The sequence below is a fragment of the Coniophora puteana genome (assembly GCF_000271625.1).
Source record: "Coniophora puteana RWD-64-598 SS2 unplaced genomic scaffold CONPUscaffold_2, whole genome shotgun sequence".
NCBI lineage: Eukaryota > Fungi > Basidiomycota > Agaricomycetes > Boletales > Coniophoraceae > Coniophora > Coniophora puteana.
This window is the reverse complement of record NW_006913054.1, coordinates 2,090,815-2,110,582: the sequence shown is the minus strand read 5'-3', so window position 1 is coordinate 2,110,582 and position 19,768 is coordinate 2,090,815. Positions and strand designations below refer to the sequence as shown.

The window sequence follows — 19,768 nt, the reverse complement described above, 5'->3', positions numbered from 1 at the left end:
AAAAAAAAAAAAAAAAAAAAAAAAAAAAAAAAAAAAAAAGGAAAGGCCATGACCTTTGCTCCATCCCCTCCAAAGGTTCTTCAAGCCAGAAGTTACAAGGCTTCTAAGCTCAGTAAGATTAACATTGATAGGGACTGTGATATCCTGTTCAATGCTATACAAATACAGTCAGCCACCTTAATCTAAAAACTAAAAGAATAACTAAGGCATACCCCAGTTCCTTCCTGTGCCATTGTTTCTGCGAACATGGTGCAAGTTTACACTGATGTGAGGGTTCACCACTATGCCACAGCAGTTACATTGAGTAGGTCTGAGGCTTTCATTGAGGGGAGTAAAGTCAGCACACATTATGTTGTGGTAGGAAAACTGCAAAAATCAGAGATGTTGATAAAAAAAAAAACAAGCTTGGACAATGCTGGGGGAAATAAACAAAGTGACACCATCATCCAGAACAAGAGGCCATGGCAAATATTTTGCAACAGAGTACCCAAGCTTGTGCACTGGGTAAAAGCTTTTATTCTTAGTTATATCAAGCTTCTATTGCTGCAAAAGAAGTGTGCTACTGAAAAAGCACTCAGATCAACTGCAAGTAATAAGAGAGAAACTCTCACTGTATGGATACAAATTGGAAAATTTAACTAGTATAGAGTCTGCTGTTGGAATAGCTGGAAGTTTACCCATGAATCAGCAGACTGTTTTATGTCATTGTTGAAATAACCGGAGTACCATAGCTGCAATAATTGCAGTATTGTGGCTGCAGTGGCTGGAGTATTCATGTTAAAATAACCAGAGCATTATACCTGCAATAACTGCAGTATTATGGCTGCAGTTGCCAGATTATTGTGGCTAAAATAACTGAAGCATTATTGCTGCAATGACCAGAGTGTTGTGACTACAATAACCAGAGCATTGTAGATGAAATAACCAGTGCATTGTGGCTAAAATAACCAGTGCGTGACGACTTCAATAACTGGAGCATTATAGCTGAAAAAAACTGGACTACTATTGACATTATATATGGACAAGGCTGGCAGCCACCCTGGCACACACCTGGGGTACAGCACTTCAGTCAACTCCTTGAAAGTCCCCTGGTAAGGTAGTTTGCCTCACCCAATTTTTTGTACTGTAATGGGTCTACCCAAGCGGGATATCCCATTTTTGGGGCTTATCCAAGTATTTCAACTTGAATTTCCTTCATTTTGAGAAGCATAATGTCAATCACTCATAAGTCTGCATGTGACAATCCAGCTTCACCTGGATATCCATGCTGTGCACAACCAGCATCTTGGAAAACCCTTGCACTGGATATTCCAACACTGAATGTCCTCTTCTCCTCCAGGGGTGTTCAGGGTCCCAATCCTTGATTTTCAACCACCAGCATATCATATGCAATCACCAGCCACACGATAAGGCCCATATGTTGTGAGGTGTACACTGCAAAGCTCTTGTGCACAATCATTGTCCTTAACACAGACTTATTTTGGGGTTGCATGTACAGGTTCAGATTTTAGCCACCTACTTGCAGAACTTGTTGGGGAGGACAGGTGGGATTTATTTTAACAAATTTCCATGCCACTTCAAACTTAAGGACATAATGGTACGGTATGTTATCAATCATAAAGCACAGTTTCTGAATGTGTTTTGATGCATAATTACATTCCGTTATCCAGTTTGATGTGTCAATAACTAGACAAAGGGTACAAAAGCCTAACAGACACTGTTTTAGCCCTGTTCTGATGCCAATGCAGTGCATTTCTACACCATGTTTGTTGTGACAAAGGGGTGGCCACTTTGACATGCTGGCAATGGATTTTCTGCTTTTGTATCAGAACATCCCTTTTTCACTTCCCAACAATTGACCTCTGTACCATATTAGCATCTCACATAGGGCCACTGACCTCATCCATATTTGAGCAACTAATGATAATAGTGTAAGTGGCACTGTTAGCACTTGTTACATGGATAACACCCAACATTGGGGCATATTCACTTGTATACTCCATGGATGTACACCTTTACACAGCTGATTGTGCCACCCATAGGTGGGAGGTCCATATGTAGCCATGATAATCCTTTCAATATGTAGTGGAAATCCAACATGATTATTCCACAGTTATAACAAACCTCTATGGATGTCCATTGCAGGCTGGTTATCCATCAGGTACTCACTATACACTTTTCATACATCTTAACAGAATGAATTTGGAAGTTCCATGCAGGCTGGTTAATATATGGATATCCAGTGCACATTGGGTATCCACTGTAACCCTTTGAAAGCAGCTGTAGAAGTCCATGGTAGTTACTCCACAGTTACAACAAGGTCCTACAAATGACCATGTTAAGGTTGTTATTCCTTGGATACTCAATGGTCATCTAATACATGTTCATTGAGTTACTCTGAATATTCAATTCATATCAGATAGGAAACTGCAGGTTGGATATATACATCCACGGATGTCCACTGCATCCAGGATATCCTTTGTGAGCACAAAGATGCAAATCCATTTTCATGTGGATGTTCATGGGTATTGGGAGGATACTATGTGGATATCCACCCATGTCACATGGACACTACGTGAATCCCCACCAGTGTCACATGTACATATGATATGGATATCCAGTACTTTGAGATGGCTGTTAGTGATAAGAATTAGGCAGCAATCTGTGCGGGAGAACAACATCAATGACCAATGATGCCTCCTCCCAGACAAGATTTACAGGACTCAATGTTCATCAGTGTGAGGTTAATCAGGAACACACAAAGTATGCTACCAATACCACCTTGCCATGTGCAGGGCCAACCCCAAATTCAACAAGTGTGCTGACTTATAAATAAATGAGTAGAGGGCCAATGTTTATAATAAACACAATGATAAAGTGTGACTACCCAAGTACATACACGAAGACTAAGGGAAAGTGGTCATGAAAACACAAGTATCCATGACTAAGCACATGATGGAATGGGCCAGACACAAGTTCGAAGGTCCAACATAAGGGCAGGCACACACTATAAAGAGCACCCAAAATTGGGACAAGGTTACACAAAAGCCATGAGAACGGTTCATATAATCTCATTGTATAGTAAGGAACTACTTGACTATAGTATACTCCAACAGCAGCAATTCTTCTTACCTATAATGCTGGTGTTTTGATTCCCGGTCATAATCAGGGCTATAGTCACTAGATGTATCTGCAATCAGCTAAATTACTTGGTTGATAACATGATCAACTGACCTATAATGGTGGCAAGGAGACCAATAGCGACAGGGTGGAGAGGGTGTGTTAACTCTACATATTTTAGTCAGCACAATTGACACATCAGTAACTGGGCACAACCCTCATAGGAGAGTGAGCAGGCCCGCAAGGCGTAACAGACCGGTCATCACAGCGTGAGGGTCTTAGCTCATAGGTCATGTCATAGGTATAGCCACAAGGAGCCCTATGCTAACTGCTGCATATTAGTAACACAACACAGTAGAGGGGAGATCAAATAGATGTACCAGTGTGGGGAACTACTGGGCAAGCGCAAAGCATGACATTCACATTTGGATCTATGGGGTCAACCAGACCGGGCCGGGGACATGTGGCGGGTGGGGTGATCAACGCAGCAAGTGTGAGATGGAAATGGTGACCTATAGTACAACCAAGACTCCTGCCAAGACAACCATGCAGGCGATGCATGTCTGTGCCTGTCAGTGGCCCTGTTGCAGGGGCTTGCAGATTGACAAGATTGATGTGAGTGCGCAACACTGCATGCAGGAGAATGCTGGTGTTCCAGATGTTGAGAACAAGGAAGTGAGGAGACAGACAAAGGGACAATGTCAGCTACCATTGCAGCCAGTGGGGCATGGACAGGATAATGAGAGCAAGGGGGTGGGGAGACAGATGAAAGAACAATGTTGGCCATCAGTGCAGCCAGCAGAGCACAGACAGGTACAGGGTAACAGGTGGTGTCTTGTGTGGCTTCTACAAGTTTGGTTGGAAGTTGCAGAGGAGAAGGGGAGACCAACAAAGGCACTGCATTGGCAAGGGACACTGCTGTTGGGGCCGGGGGAGTGGCCATTGCAGGTGCTGAGTGGTGGCCCATTCCACCTGAGTTGGCAGATTCACCGACTGCTGTCTGCAAAGAGCTGCCTGACTCTGTGCTCCTGATAATAGATAAAAACAGAATTAATGAAAATGTGAACACAACATCACATGAATAATACCTTTATGCACAACCATAGTGTGATGTACTGTTGCTCATCTTACTCTGGCCCTTACTTGGAGGAGTGCCCTCCAGTTGCTTGCCGCCGTTAATTAAGTCGGTGTCTTTCTTGGCTTGCTTTCAAGACTCCAGGCGGGAAATACCAGCCTTGGCCCATATTTTGATGTGACTGTCTTGACCAACTACAAGAGAAATTTTACCATCCTTGTTGCGGCTGATTGCGTGGCACTCCGTTACAAGGAATAAGCAACCAGCTACGAAGATTGGGCAGAGGGGACTCACCATCATCCATATGAACAACCTTCATAGCCGTCTCCAAGGCACATGGAGGACCATCATATTCACTCTCCTCCTTGCCCTCTTCCTTGGCCCAGTTCTCATACAGTTGCATCATCCACAGACTAACAACGGAGAGGAGCTCAGCAATGTTGTACTCCCCTGGGGTGTACTTACCAGGGAGAGGGATTCTTGGCAGCCAATCCACAATCTTGAGACAATTCTGGTACAAGACCTCCAGATAACCGCTCCAGGTAAACTTGGATTGGCCTTGAGACTTCTTATCACCTGGCTTGCAAAACAGCACATTGAACTTGGCTGTGCAGCAAGAATTAGGGACATATGGTTACATGAGAGAAGTTGACCTTACCTAACAAGTACTTTTGGTGGATGGCAGCAATGCAACAAATCCAGTCACATGTGCCTTCCTTGGGATTGTAGGACTTGAAGATAGTTTACTTCAGCTTTTCCTCAGTGCTGAGCTGCTGATTTGGCATTGGCTTGGGATTGGGAAAGTGTATTTCAAAACCAAAGAGCTTCACACTAATTCACGTGTCAGGCACCACTCTAAAAAAAATGAACAACTCACAAGATGAGATTCTCCATGTATTGGATGTAACCCTTCATGTTTGTGTCACCAGCCTCAATAAGTTCATCAACCACGTCACATCCACTCCAAGCCTGATTGAGGCATCAAGGAGTGGTGTTGTTGGAGAGGGTGATGGCAAAGCCCCCAACATAGATACCATACAGTTGTAGTAGAGTTCAGCCTAGAGAAGCATGAGTACATTGGAATAGTTGTAAGGGCTAGTGATGACTTACAGCCTCCATAAACTGGGTGATACACTGGTTCATCACAGCCATGTGCTGATTGACGGACGTATTTTGAGGGTCACAGAGTTGGTCCCAATGCTTGAGGATAGGAGTCCAGACCTCATGCTTCAGGTTGAGAGCAAGGTTGGCATTTTTATGGACGTGGAATTGGTGTCTAAAGTAGTTGCTGTTCATGAGCCTACATGATCCCAGAAGTCAGCGGAACATGCCTTCTGGGCAATGGGAAAAGGATCTTTGAGGTAACTGACCAGTTTCAAAAACATGATAAGGCATATAAGTATATCATACCTTCCTTGTTATGCTGGCTCCTCCACCACCAGCTCTGGTGCTTGTTTCACATACTTTCCATGTGATAAGTTGAGAAGGTCAGGCCCAGTGCTGTGGCAAGTGATGGGCGAGAGCAACCAGTGACAGCAACAAGTTTGTCAAGAGCTGTTTCCCACTCTTGCTTGAACTTGACCACCTCCTCCAACTCAGTTTTTGACCACTGACCCATCTTGCTGGTTCCCTTGAAGGCCTTTGACTTGTCCTTGGCCTTTGCAATAGCCTGAGAGTATGGTGGAGGCAGGGTGGCAGGGGGCTGCTCAGAAGGAGATGGATTATTATGAGACAGGGATACTGCAGGGTTTACAGGAGCAGCAGGGGCAGGGGCAACAGTAACGGCAGTGGGGACAGCAGGGGCAGTAGAGACAGAGGGGCATCAAGGGTAGGAGGGGCAGCATGAGTAGTAGGGACAGTGATGGCATTGGGGACGGTGGTGGCTTTGCAAGAGGGCACAGAAGTAATGTGTGTAAGCTTCCTTAGTGTTGAGGTAGATGCATCTTTGACAGACAAGCCATCCACGTCAGATGCCTCCTTGGACTCATACGCATCCTTAGAGCCACTATCACCCTGCGATGACACTATGGATTGATGTCAGACCACAAAGCAATGGCTTAGATGGATTCTTACTATCATTGTCAGAGCTGGCAGGAACATAATGCTTGCTCACTGAGTGCATGTACCACCATAGCTGTTGATCAGCAATATTGATCTTGGTTAGCTGAGCATCAGCTTCCTCAGCATCCTCAGTGTTTTTATTGTTCTTGTCTTCCTCTTCTTCTTCCTCTTATTTGGAGTTCTCATCTGGGGTTAAAGTGTTATTGTCAGAACTAGCTTGCATTAACCAGGCACCATAACACTTACCAACCAACCAACCATCACTCGCCAATGCAGACTCACAAGGAATACGGGCATCACCAAGTATAACATTGTCACTATCATTGGGTTCTCCCTCAGCATCCTCATCACTGAGGTCATTGGCTTGAGAAGTAAGTGGCTCCTCAGTTGACAACTGCATGCCTTATGAGGAAGTGGAGATGTTGAGGGACTAACTGGTGGCGAAGGTTTTCCTGACAGTAATTGAGCTTTGTAAACTTATACTATGCTAACTCAATGTGACTCACACTTAGGCCATATACAGTTATGCAATGCTTCCACCTTCTGAACCATCCTCTCCTTGAACAATGACTTGCTGTGTTCTGGCTTCCTCTTGCATGGCTTGGACTTTAGCCGTACAATGGTCACATCCTATAGCCACGTCAGAAAATCATAACAACTGTGGAGGAAACTACTAACCTCCTCATTTACTGGGACACAGCCACACATGAGTACTCCCTTCTTCAATACTTACATCTACCATCTGCTTCCAGAAATGGGTGCAGGTGCCCCATTCTGCAAAGCTTATGTGTTTGCCTTCCCCTGGCTGCACGCTGCTCAGGGAGCCCTTCACCACTTGTGGCTGGCCCTGTTGACATGTGCTCTGGTCAAGTCATCTTCTCCACAAGTCAGTTACAAGCATAAGGCATGATCCACCTGCAGCCTGGTCAACAGGCCAGAAGGAATACCATCTATAACTGCCCCAATTGTGGATGTGAATATCTTATCTTGCAGTGGATATGCAGTGTACATGCATGCCTGCAGCATACACATGTGCATACATGCACACATGCACACCCATACAAAAATATATACAACTTAGATAGTATATGTCATATTGATAGTGTTAACAATACATAACAGTGTTTATTATTGTTTGATTGGGTTTAGACAAAGTTTAGACAAGTCTAGTCAATTTCTGTGAGCAAGCATGCCTGATGCACTGTGCTCATTATATCTCATTTGCAGGGATGGTGGGCTCTTCTGAATTGAGAACTTGGGACTGTATGCACAAGCACAGTTTATAAGCCCCAAAGCAGGTCAGGAATTGGGTGCTGGTCACTTACTCTCCTTCCTGCCAAGGAAGACCTCTCCCACCAAGTTTCTTTGCTCAAAAAGTTGGTTGCTTACTTTCCATATGACCAAGAGTTTTCAGGCATATTGTTTTTATTTTTATTTTTACAATAGCTACATTTTTCTTTGTTCTTCTTTATGCTCCACCCATGTTTGGGTCACTTAGTTACATTTTTGTAGTCATGTACTTGTATCTCATGATGCATAGTATTTATTACTGGACTTCTGGTCGCTCTGGGAGCTGTGGCACCTGTACCTCTCAGATGCAATTCACTCACTAGCTGCAGGATCAATTAGGGCTGTCCATCATTGCTTGCTGCTGCAGCAACAATTGAGCCCCAATGTTATGGTACATTTGTAATACTAGCCATGTTCACTAGCAAAATCAAGTAGGGGAAAGAGTTGAGTAACAGGAAAACCCTTGATAGACAATAGATGGCAATTGGCACCTCCAGGCCCAAATCACTGAACTTTGATTGAGAAAATACATACCAATGTTTGAATGATCTAAGCTTCAGTGTGAAATTAATCTTGTTCAGCATTAACTATGGTGGTTAGCCATTACGACAAACAGAGAAAATGGTGACATTGTTATAGCAAAGAAAAATAAATAAAGTGGAATATGAAATACTGCATGGCAAAGTGAAGCCATCAATGCATGCATCCAGCAGAGACCTAGCCCATGGATAACACAGTATTTTCTCTTTTAACCCTTATATGTGCTGAAGGCATCATCAAAAAATGTCTGCAGAACTCATGATTTGGTCCTTTACCCCCTCTATAAAAACATCCACTTCTGTGTACCAATCTGATTCTACTGTACCACCCAACACTACAAATGCAAGGGCATAGGCAACATACAACAAGACCATTTGTTCACAAAGGTCTTCTTGCTGATGATACTCACACTCTGCTTGAGGTTGTTGATAGGTTAAATACCATTACACCTGATTGCAATCTCCACCATTATTAAGTAATAAATCTCAAATTCTCAGTCCCAGTGAAAAGATTATCTATTGGTTTTCATTTTTCTATTTATTTCTCTCAAATGTCACCTGTGTCTATTTAACACAATAAAGAAATGCAAATCAGCTGCAAAACAGTGTTTTTATTAACTCTATGAGTTGTAAAAGCAGAGAACTTGCCCACAATTGAGTGAGGCTAACACTGTTATTCACATATTCACTTGCATGAAAGTAATTCAGTGATTACGCTGCCATAAACCAAAGCCATGGCAGCGGCCTTATTTTGCTTGGTTATACTTATGTGTTGCACTTGGACCTTGCTATGATCAAGTCACTACTAAACATGTAGAATTTTGGCACACTTCTGAGTCATCATGAACAGTAAATTACATATTGCATGTCAAAGATGTGTCTTTGCATAACAAAATAAGAGGAATATTGACTGAGCCCCTCCCGCCCTGCCAGTACACTCTGTATACTACACAAGTGGGTGAGATGGTTTTCGTATGGTCTCTACTCTTAGCAGAAGAAACACGCAGGTGGGGTAACATGGGGGAGTACTGTGGCATGCAGTGAGCTTGAAGGGTACTTGGAATGTTATCTATCTGTTTGCTGCAGTGACATCATCAAGAGCAGGAGGAGAAAAGCAGTCAAATGGAACCTGGACCTTATATATATATGCACACCCCGTTACTTGTGTTATCTGTGTCATCTTACATCGGCTTTCCCCCATCCACTCCAGTGTGCCACTTGTGTCTAAAGGTAAGCAGCTCATTGTACTCCACAAATTTATATACTAATATCGCACCTAGCATTGCAGGTGGATGTGGGAGAAAATGTCAAGTAGGAATGTGGTGGTATACCCCCTTGTTCTTGTGTGTACAATACACTGTTCATGACAAATAATGACTGCATTTCAGGATAGGAAGACTTCCCCAGAATTCTCATAGTCAACTGCAATAATCACCAATGTGCCACATCCAACTGAACAATCTTAGGTACCTACACCCTCACCGCATCTCTTACAACAATTTTTTTGTGTGCATGCTCTGGTCTTGGCAATTCATCAGTGCATATACTCTGCTCAACAGCTTCTCAACAACAATCAGATTTCATGTGTCCCAATTAGAATTCTCAGAGGGCACTGAGCTCGAGGTGCGCTTTTGTGATTTGTGTTGGGCATATTGTGTGTGATTCATTGCTATCTGTTTCTATTTGTTTTGTTTTGGTTAGATATGAATAGTTTTAGATAGAAATGAATAGAATTGGTTTCCATCTATTTTTATTGACTGGAAAAAAATCTATTGAAAGATAGAAATTAATAGAAATCAATAGATTGTGTTTTTATTGGGGCTCAGCTGCCATCTATATATTACTAACAACACTATCACAAACTATTTGACTGTGAGATGTACAGAGAGGCTATGCCACCTTTGGCTGCACAATCATGGGCACACATGTATGTTGATCATATTAGTCATTACATACAACTTAGCCAAGATATTCAACTATTACTCAGCCTATAACATCACTGAGTTACACTAGCTACCTATAGTGTAAATTCCTCATACTATACAGTTGTTAGTCACATCACTCCTTACATATTTAAGACCTAGGACTTACATACTAGGAATGCAAATTCTCTCTCTACAAAACTTACCATCACACTAAGCCTCAAACTACCCAAACCAACACAACTATCAGGTGAGTATATAAAATACTTCCTCTGTGCAGATGGGATGCTGCTCACATCATTTCAAATTATAAGTCCTGCTGGAGTTTAGTCTTTGTACTACTTAGTACAGTCAGGCTCCACCTATGTCTTACCTGAAGTGCCTTGCTTCAAGGTGTCACCTAATGTTGACAATGTTATTACTAACTTGTTGTATCAGATCATGTCTTCCAAAAGCAAATGCTCCTATAAAAACACTCATTTTACCTTCAAATACAAGACTAATTTTCCAGACAAGATGATAGTAAAGCTTGGAAGAAAATATGGCCTCAAGGTGTTGGGTATGGCTGGTGTATTCTAGCAGCTGTCTCATCTCCTGGAAATCAAGCTCCCTGCAAAGGGATTGCTGTACCCTGTGCAATGACTTCAACACCACTGTCAAGTATTTTTGAACAGTCTGGACCTTGTGCCCACCAAGCCATTCAAGGCCCTGCTTGTGTTGCACAAGTTCCCAGGAGCATTTGTACAACATGATTGTGGAGGTCTATAATGCAGAAGCCATTGACATCAATACACCAAAGGTTGTAGACATAAAAATAGCTGCAACATGACAGCAGACACACATGCAAACAGAGGCATCAACCAAGGGAACTGGTCCCAACAAAACCCAGGGTTCCAGGAACTGCTCAACTTTACTGCACATGGAGGCAGGTAAAGCTGTGTCAATCAAACACCATAATGCTAACCCAGCCTGAAAGTCCCAGCAGCAGCAGAAGGCAGTCCAAGGACAAAGACATATGTTACAAGGGGCACCATTTTTACAAGAAGGGCAAACACACTTAGCATAGATCATTATGATGGCAATGATGTTTTGCTTGCCATATTGGCTGATGCAGGCAATGTCAATAGAATTCTACAATCATCACCCCTGATGTCATGACCTGGTTTACCTGAACCAGAGTCTGGCTCAGAGGAACCCTACTCACCAATTCAGATGAACTTCAATGATGATCTCAAAGAAATCTCTAAGTCTGTTTGTCAGGACAAAAAAAAACATGAAGTCATGAGTATGGTTCTGGACAACAACCAGTTTGCTGCAGCCTATATTGGTATAACATTAGATTTGGCACTGTGTTACAACCATTTTTGGACAAACCACAAACATGGTCATTCTCACTGACTTTACAAACATACAGTGTATGTGTATTCAATTTGTAAAGTAAGCTGTTATGCAAACATGCCAGTTCATCAACTCAGCTATCTTGTATCATTCAAAAAAAAATCAAGTGCATAGACATTTATTTTAGGGTCACAATAATTAAAACTTGGGGGTGGGTTTTTCATGATTAGTGAACATATTTTTGCCAAGCATTGACAGAGACTTGGTATATGACACCTGAATAGTTTCTAACAGAGCAGAGTAGCAACTTGAGAGCTAGTAATTTGGTTGGATGGTAGTACTTTCAGCTCTCAGAACAGATTGCATATTGGATGATATATTGGTCAGATTTGATTTCAGTGTGCTGCTTTGCACTAAAAAAAACTTGGACTGAATAAAGATGAACAGGGCATATAATGGATATATTGCTCAGCATTGCCAATAAGAGCTTAAACTCTAGCACAATTCAAAGGTATGCATGTCAACTTTCTGACTGCTCTTTATATTAACTGAAGTGCTTTGTACAATTTTTGAATTTTGATTTATTCTAGTTATTTAATTTATTTGTGTCTACCTGAAACTTAGCCACTGGGGGTCTGTGCATATATTCCAAAAGTAACATGATACTAGTGCTGCTCCAGAGGTGGTGTTGATAGCCTGAGGAGTGATTGAGGCCAGAGAGTGGATGGTTGCAGTTCAAGTTTCTCATTGTTATCTTGGTTAAATCTATTAAGCAAGTCTAGAGTCAAATCAAAATTCATGTCTAAGATGCCAACCAGCCAATATGAAATTGTCCAAAGTACATGAATTTCTATGTTCTGAGCCTGTCACAAAGGACCAACAGTGCTGATTGATGCTTGCATCACTAGAGTCACTGGAATAGGGGTCATCATAGGATGTTATTGATTTTTTATGGCTGTTATTTTGCTGTGTTATTTAATCTCCTGTGTAATGTGTATGATGTAGTTGGCTGGCAGAAACAAGCATTGCATGCAGGTGGGTTTTGGTGAACATGATATAACAGATGGGATAGAGGACAAGAGCATAGATTGCTTTTGGTCACTATATCATTCATAACTGCTATGGCTAGCTGTAGTAAGAGCTTGAGCATGCCAGTGTAGTTGAGCACACTCAAAACACTAAGTCTTTGTGTGCTCTACAACCTTTGCTTGGTCCAAATATACCATAGCATATTTTTAGGTATTCAAAGGCTATGTTTTCAATATGCTCTAGTAAATTTTAGTTGGAGTATTTCTGCAATAATATAGGTATACTTCCAAACTTTACCAGGTTTTGCCCAGGAATAATTCACATTTCTACACTGTGCAAGAGGATTCTCCAGCTCAAGGGAGCAGGTTTTGAAAACATTGACAAACCCAGTAGGTTATAAAACAGGTTGCAGCAAAAATGCAATATTTGCATCAACATTATACTATTGGCATTACAATCAAGCACCAGAACACAGCATGCAGCAGAGCATGTGGAGTGCTGATGCTGAACCAGTAGCTGTAAGCTGTCATCATGGATTATAAATAGAGCAAGGGTCAGCATTATTATTATTATTATTATTGCTCCATTAGCATTTGTCAGGGTTGGCCACCTACATCAAACAACTTGTATGTATGTTTGGTTTAATAATAAGGGCCCATTGCCTGTTCTCACTCAGTTCTCAGAGGTCCCAGGGTCAGCATCAGACAGCCCCCCCTGGTCAGCCTGTTTCCTATGGGTCCTCCAAGCCACTGTGCAGTAAGTGAGACTCTGCTGGTCTAAGTCCTTCTAGCACACATGTAGAGGGTGTCATGGACACAGCTTTGGAGGGTGGTGTGTATGAATGCAGCAGTAGCCTGCTACACCTTTGTTATAGTAACTTTTGTGAGGTTTTTTTGCTCAAGAAGCAGTGGTTCTACCCTGTGTATTCAGCAACTGCCAGTGGTTGGCCCATGAGCCCTGAAAGGGGCACCTTGCAGCAGGGTGAGCAATATTAACAAAAGAGGTTGTGGAGTATTACTGAAAAGACATAGGCTCTGTTATGAGTGGCATTGTTATCAATAAGGCAAGTATGGGCAAGATAAAATGCCACTACCCTTAATTACATGGGTGGAAAGGTGGGGTGAGAGCCAATTTGCAAGGGTGTGGAGAGTGCAAGGAGTGTGGTAGCCAGATCAATGCTGATGCAGTGGCACAACAGGCAGGTAATATCCATGCTGTAGAGTTGATGAAAGGGCAGGGGGTGTTGTAGAGGCTATACAAGGCTAGAGTGGGTGAAATCAACAAAAAATGTCATGTGACAGTGCCAAAGGATTGTAGAGTGTAGGGACTGTATGTTGAACATGGCCTCAATAATGGCAAGGTGAGAGTAGGTGGCTCACTACTGAATTAACAGTGGCAAATAAGGAGGACAGGATATGGGTCAAGCACTACTTTTGTTGTTTAGATAATACAAGGAGGTGGGCTGGAAGCTGAGCCATAACAACATGGTGACAGTGTTGTGGCTGACAAAGTAATAAAAGAGTCCAGCTAATTTTATCAACAAGTTAATAAAATAAGAGTGGGTTCATGCCAAGCAATAAAAAAAAACATGGAGTGCTGTCATTAAACCAATGATAGTATGCATTCTCCTCTTTATTCCTGGTGCATTTGGTGCCTTGTCTCTGGCCAGCCACAAGTATGTTCTCAAACACCTTGTACGTTTTGTTGTAGGCAGCCACAGGTCCATGTTTGGCAAGGTGCAGAGTGAGGCCTGTTGTGCACAGTCAGGGCACTCACACTTGTGCCCATTTTTAGCACCCCTGTATGTCCTTTTGTGTTGCACCAAAGCAGTTTCATGCTCAGTACCAGCAAGTAGGTTGCTAGGCAAGAAAGTAGGGCTATATTTCCAGAAAAAAATTGAGGGTGAAGACAAGGGAAAAGCAGAATGGGTTCACCTTGCCTTGTTTGACTACTGGCAAACTTGACAACAAGCCCCACCCTGTCCTCATCAACTCAACAGCCTAGTTACAGGGTTTCATCCTGTTTTAGCATCAATGAGGGAAAAACAACTGTACTGTACTATTACAATTTGCAGCATTTTGTGTATGAGGTGTATTGTGGTTGCCTGTGCTGTTCATGTTTGTATATGTTTGTAGTACTGCCAGGCCAAGTAAACAGTGAGCACAATGGGTGTGCTTCTTCTAACATCCTGTGCAGCCTGTAGATAGTGTACCTTGGACAGAGCATATGACTACACAGTTGGCAAGTATGTGGAGTAGCAGTTTCTACTTGAGCTTTGCTCACCATCCCCTTTTGAGGGAGGAAAAGGGGAGGAGCCTGAGGTTTGGTGAGTTGGTGGTGATGCCAGTTAACTGGACAACCAGACAGACTGCCACGGGTAGTAAATACAAAACTTATAAATTAACAAAGTGATTATTATAATCTGTGAAAGCAAGTTTAAATTTTATTTATACCAGATACATACATGAACTGCTTTTTTTGCTCTTGATCCTGTCCACCAGTATAATCCTCTCCATCCACCCCCTCTCTCTGTTTAAACAAGCAGTCAACTAAGCATGTATGTAAATAAATGTGAATTGGAATATGCACTATAGTTACTCAATATATTCAGAGTCTAAAAACCCTTTTTTCCAATTGTTATTTTGTCATTTGCAAGGATAGATATGTGTTTGTTTTACCAAAGTGCTGTGAGTTTTTGTTGTTGACATCAAAGTAAATACTAAAGTAAATGGATTGATTTAGCTGATAGAATACTCCAGTTGGAGCTTGCTATAATCTATCATATTCTAGGAGACTCTGCCTTTGAAGACTGCTTCTGTACCTGGCTGGTGAATGCTTGTCTGCAATGGTGATCACCACAATATGCAGGTAAGTAAAAGGTTTATTGGCACAAGATCAGTACTTGGTGGAGAATGTTTACTTGATATTTGCTTTTAGCCCAACCACACAAAAGTGTAGTAGTGCCAAAAGATACATGAGAAAACTGCTACAGGATGTTATGATACTACATGTTAAAGATATCCTGGTAGCCATGAGTCTGTTATGATATACTGCATATATGGTGATGTTAGATAACATTATCAGTTCTATCAGTTCAAAACTTGTTCAAGAGTGCTTTTCAAACATGACCACAAGGAATGTCCTTGAAAGTAATTATAATAACAGTTTATTATTGCTTGCTAACTACCATAAAATACTGATATCATAATTTGAATCCAGTCACAGGATGGTCTATTAAGGACAATGCTGGTGTTATGTATCAATGTTCAGAAGTGCACTACATCCTTTTCAAAGGATATCTTACTCAGGACTATGTAGTGTATATTTTTTCTCTTATTAGCTGTCTGCTAGTATACAACAATATTCATGCTCAAGCTGATACTGCTATTAAGTGAGCTCGCACAAGCAGAGTGTACTGCAACTTTGCACTTTCATGGTATGTTCATTATAAGGTGGACAGTAGAACTGTTCCTCAAAATCTGCTTGATGGCAGAAGCAACGTGAAGAAGGCCTACACATTATTGTGAAAGAGTTATACTATGCTTGGTTTTAAATTTGCCTCAGTTCAAGATGGAGCTTGTTATCTGGCACTGACACTGATATTTTGAAAGTGTGTACTGGACAGCTTTCACTGTACTATGCAAGAAGAAAAAGTTGAGAATAGAAAAAGAAATGAGAATCACAGGTTAAAGGATGTAAAGGACCCAGAACAAATCAAACTTGAGTATTTTTGTGTATTTTTCCTACTATCTTTTATTTCTTTGGCACTTTTCCAACTTGTAGGCATTTATGAAAATTAACCAGATTCATTATAGTAGCACAAAGTGTTTAATACAAAAAAGGAACAAAAAGCAATAATAACATGGCAAAATCATACAAAAAAGTTTGTAGAAACAAAACTAAGTGGGGTTGGTAGCAGGAGTAATGAGAGAATAGAAAAAAATGCAAGAGCAGAATGACTAGGGAAAAAAACAGGGTACAAGAAAAGGAAGGGTAACGAGTCAGTGTAATACCATAGCTAAACAATGGTGGGATGGTGGGTATGGAGTGTGATCATGCTGGCATGATCCTGAAAGATGAAAGGTCTGGTTAGTAGACATGCAAAAGAAACGGATGGTATTACAGGTATGGTTTTAACAGTATAGTATATATACAGTTTATATACATATTTCCTAGTTTATTTGTCTTGCTGATGTGTGGAAGCAGGAACAGTTTTCAAACTAGACTAAATTCAACTGAGCTCCAGTGAGCTGCAGTAGTCTAATATAATTACATTTTCACTTATGGCACAAGTACTTGATCCTGTAGATATTGACTTATATTCATTGTGATGAATGCCTTACCACACAAGTAATCTGACCTACCCACATTCCTCTGAAAAAGAAAGCTTTCAAGGAGTTATTCCACTCTAAAACAACACTATAGGAACACTCTGTATGAGCATTGGAAATTGTTGTGAATTGCATGTAAAGTCATCTCTTATTATCCGTTGACCCGTTCCTTCCCTCAGAGAAGTACATGAAACTGGTTGGCTCTTACCCAAGAAGGAAAGTGGCAGTTCTGATACAGCTCTGCATGTGACGACTACCCTTCATCAAACACCTACACTGCATCAGGAAGTGAGAGGATCCCTACTGCAATTACTGTCCAGAAAACAGCTTATGACATTTATAGACAAAATGGAGTGTTTGCAGTCAACATTTGGCTTAATACATTGCTCAATATATTTGGGCAAATAAAACTGTATTCTGTCTAGGCATGGCCACAAAGTGGCTACCTTTACAGGCTCATGGACCAACCACTGGCTGTTGCGGGGCACAGTGGGTAGAGATACTGCAATTCAACAATGAGTGCATGAAAAACAGATGCTAGATTGGCTTAGTGGGCTATAGCCAGGAGACAGCCTACCTACCACCCTCTGGAGCCATGTCCACAACAGGTGCATCATCAAACCCTTGGTCTAATTTAGACTGTCAGTCTCAACTTGGAATGACATCAGGATATGTGCCACTGTAAGGCCTTCCCTTGTGGAATTGTACTAATCCAAACTGCCAGAAGGACACCAACCTCTGTCAACATGTAGCTTACTGGGCTATCACTTTCATAGTTAACCATAGTGTCCAGCTTGCCAGAGTTGTCAACCTGACCTGTGACTCATTTGTACATGTCTCCTTCTCTCACTGCATGTACTTGCTCATTACTATCATATTGGGTGCAAGTGGAATTACCATTACAACTACATGATTTGCAATGCACTGGCCCTTAATGACAAGGGAAAGCTCACCATTGCCAAACAGCAAGTTTACTACAACAGTGTTCCAAAGTACAATGACTATGTCATTAGCAAGCTCCCTGACACGTGGACCATTGCAATGCAAATGTATTTACACCCACCAGCATTGCGCTTCAGAAACACCCACCTGTCCTCTTTGCCTGACTATGGAGAACTCCAAGCTACTGTACAGTTCTCAAACCTTATTTCTTTTCACCTATATAATGCATGTGTCCACGAAGTGTCTCTTTACTTGCTCATACCAGTGCCTCTTCTGAGTTTGATAGGTTATGAGCCCCGCGCTCTGAGCCGTCTAGAACGTCACAAACCGCCTCAATCGCTCAACGCATCCTAGAAGCCCCTCACCACCACTCCATCCACTCCATCCAGCCCCTACTTCCTATCTGATCTCCTTGATCTCTCTCCTGTACCACTCCAGCACCGCCCCTACGCTCCCTAGCACCTGCGATCACGCCGATCACGTTGCCAACGTGCTCAGCAACCGCAAAAACACCCTCCTAGATCACCCTCTTGTGCTGGATTGCTGGGGATTGAGCCCTAGATAGCTGGATTAGTGCCTGTTGGCTGGTTTTGGGCCTCTTTGGTGTCCACCCTAGCAATGAGGGAGCTGAGGGACTCCTCAGGACGCTTCCTGAGGGCGAAGAAGTCGTCGAAAGCGTTGAAGCGAGTGCCAGGGATCTTCTGCTGATGGACAGCCTGGAGAGCGTCCCACATAGCAGTGGGGTCGTCCTCCTTGCCCTTGACATGGATGCGCTGCTCCTCAGACAGGGAGAGCATGAGCTCGCCAGCTGCCTTCTCCTGGCGAGTATCCCAGTCCTCAGCCTTGTCAGGATCCTGAGGACGCGTCTCAGTACCCTTCAAAAGCCTGTAGAACCCCTTGGAGCGAGCTAGAGCGCTGATGTCCACAGCCCAGGACGCATAGTTGTCCTTGGTGAGGGCCTTGATACGCTTGGAGGCGTCGGCGTCGGGCATGGGGACGATGAAGAGGTGTAGAAGACGATGGGAGAGCGAGGGGACAAGGGGTACAGCAGCAGAGGAGGTGAAGAGGTGAGGAGATGGTGAGGAGATGGGAAGCGTTGACGCGTGAGGAGGGGGTGCAGAGAGCGTCCAGGAACGACGTGGAGTCGAGGGACAGCGAGGGGCGTGCAGGGAGAGCGCTGAGAGCGGCAGAAACACACCCTCTATGCCAGGATCAAGGACCTTCGCCCTCCTGCCTACACTCTGGACTCTCTGGACCAGGAGTTGGCCTGCATGGCGCTCATTCGTGCTCTCCCTGAGGAGTACTCTCACTTTGTCTCTGCCCTCATGCTCCAGTCCACTCTGGACAAGGATGCTGTGGTGCAAGCGTTCATTCAGGAGGAGAACAACAGGACTCGACGCTCTACAGCACCTGTGGCCTCCTCAGAGGCTGTCCTCGCCGTCTCGGCACCCTCTTCTGGCTCTGCCCCTTCCCTCGACCACTGCACCTGCACTGGGGAGCTCCTCTGCTCGTTCTGTGAGAAGCCCCACCACTGCTTCCACAAGTGCTTCGCCCTTCGACGCGCTAAGAACGAGCTCAAGGCCCAGTCGAGCTCTAGGAAGCCTGGCAACCAGTCTGGTCGCTCTCAGCGCGCCAACCAAGCCCAGGCAGTCGCTCCCAGCGCTCCTGGCACTTCCTCCACTGCTCCTGTCCCTCCCTCGGCCTCCCAGGCCGTTGTGGAGTATGCTGGCAATGCAAGTCTTCGCTCTTCTCCTTCCCCCACCAGTCCCACCTGTCCTCTCCAGCTCGATGCAGACGCTGACTGGATTGCAGACACAGGCGCCACTTCTCATATGACCCCTCACCGTCACTGGCTGCGCTCCTACACGCCCATGCGCGTCCCAGTTCGCCTTGCTGACCACACTGTGGTCTACTCAGCTGGTGTAGGGTCTGTGGTGTTCTGTCCTAGGGTGGGAGGGAAGGAAGCGAGGGCTGTAGAGTTTAGTAGGGTGCTGCATGTACCTGACCTGCGCTCCAATCTCCTCTCTGTACTCTACCTTACTCGTCATCATGGCTTCTCTGTCACTATCACCGCTCAATCTATGTCCTTCATTCGCTCCAACACTGTGCTGTTCACTGCTA

At 43.4% G+C, this 19,768-nt stretch overlaps 3 protein-coding genes across 3 annotated transcripts; 1 reads left to right on the top strand and 2 right to left on the bottom strand.

The window, feature by feature from the left end:
* Positions 1 to 4,327: 4,327 nt before the first annotated feature.
* CONPUDRAFT_70150 (uncharacterized protein) lies at positions 4,328 to 6,964 on the bottom strand (the record flags this gene model as incomplete). The annotated part of the gene is made up of 15 exons (XM_007765988.1): positions 4,328 to 4,461; positions 4,490 to 4,801; positions 4,865 to 4,911; positions 4,943 to 5,026; positions 5,073 to 5,164; positions 5,230 to 5,253; positions 5,306 to 5,471; positions 5,500 to 5,560; positions 5,660 to 5,897; positions 6,053 to 6,219; positions 6,269 to 6,424; positions 6,503 to 6,650; positions 6,692 to 6,723; positions 6,763 to 6,886; positions 6,935 to 6,964. The coding sequence occupies 15 exons, from the start codon at positions 6,962 to 6,964 to the stop codon at positions 4,328 to 4,330; spliced, it is 1,815 nt and encodes a 604-aa protein (XP_007764178.1).
* A 3,868-nt stretch (positions 6,965 to 10,832) lies between these two features.
* Positions 10,833 to 11,068, top strand: CONPUDRAFT_150128 (uncharacterized protein; the record flags this gene model as incomplete). Its single annotated transcript, XM_007766644.1, has 2 exons — positions 10,833 to 10,936; positions 10,993 to 11,068. 2 exons carry the CDS (start codon positions 10,833 to 10,835, stop codon positions 11,066 to 11,068), a joined length of 180 nt encoding a protein of 59 aa, XP_007764834.1.
* A 7,136-nt stretch (positions 11,069 to 18,204) lies between these two features.
* Positions 18,205 to 18,639, bottom strand: CONPUDRAFT_150127 (uncharacterized protein; the record flags this gene model as incomplete). Its single annotated transcript, XM_007766643.1, has 1 exon — positions 18,205 to 18,639. The coding sequence occupies one exon, from the start codon at positions 18,637 to 18,639 to the stop codon at positions 18,205 to 18,207; it is 435 nt and encodes a 144-aa protein (XP_007764833.1).
* Positions 18,640 to 19,768: the final 1,129 nt, after the last annotated feature.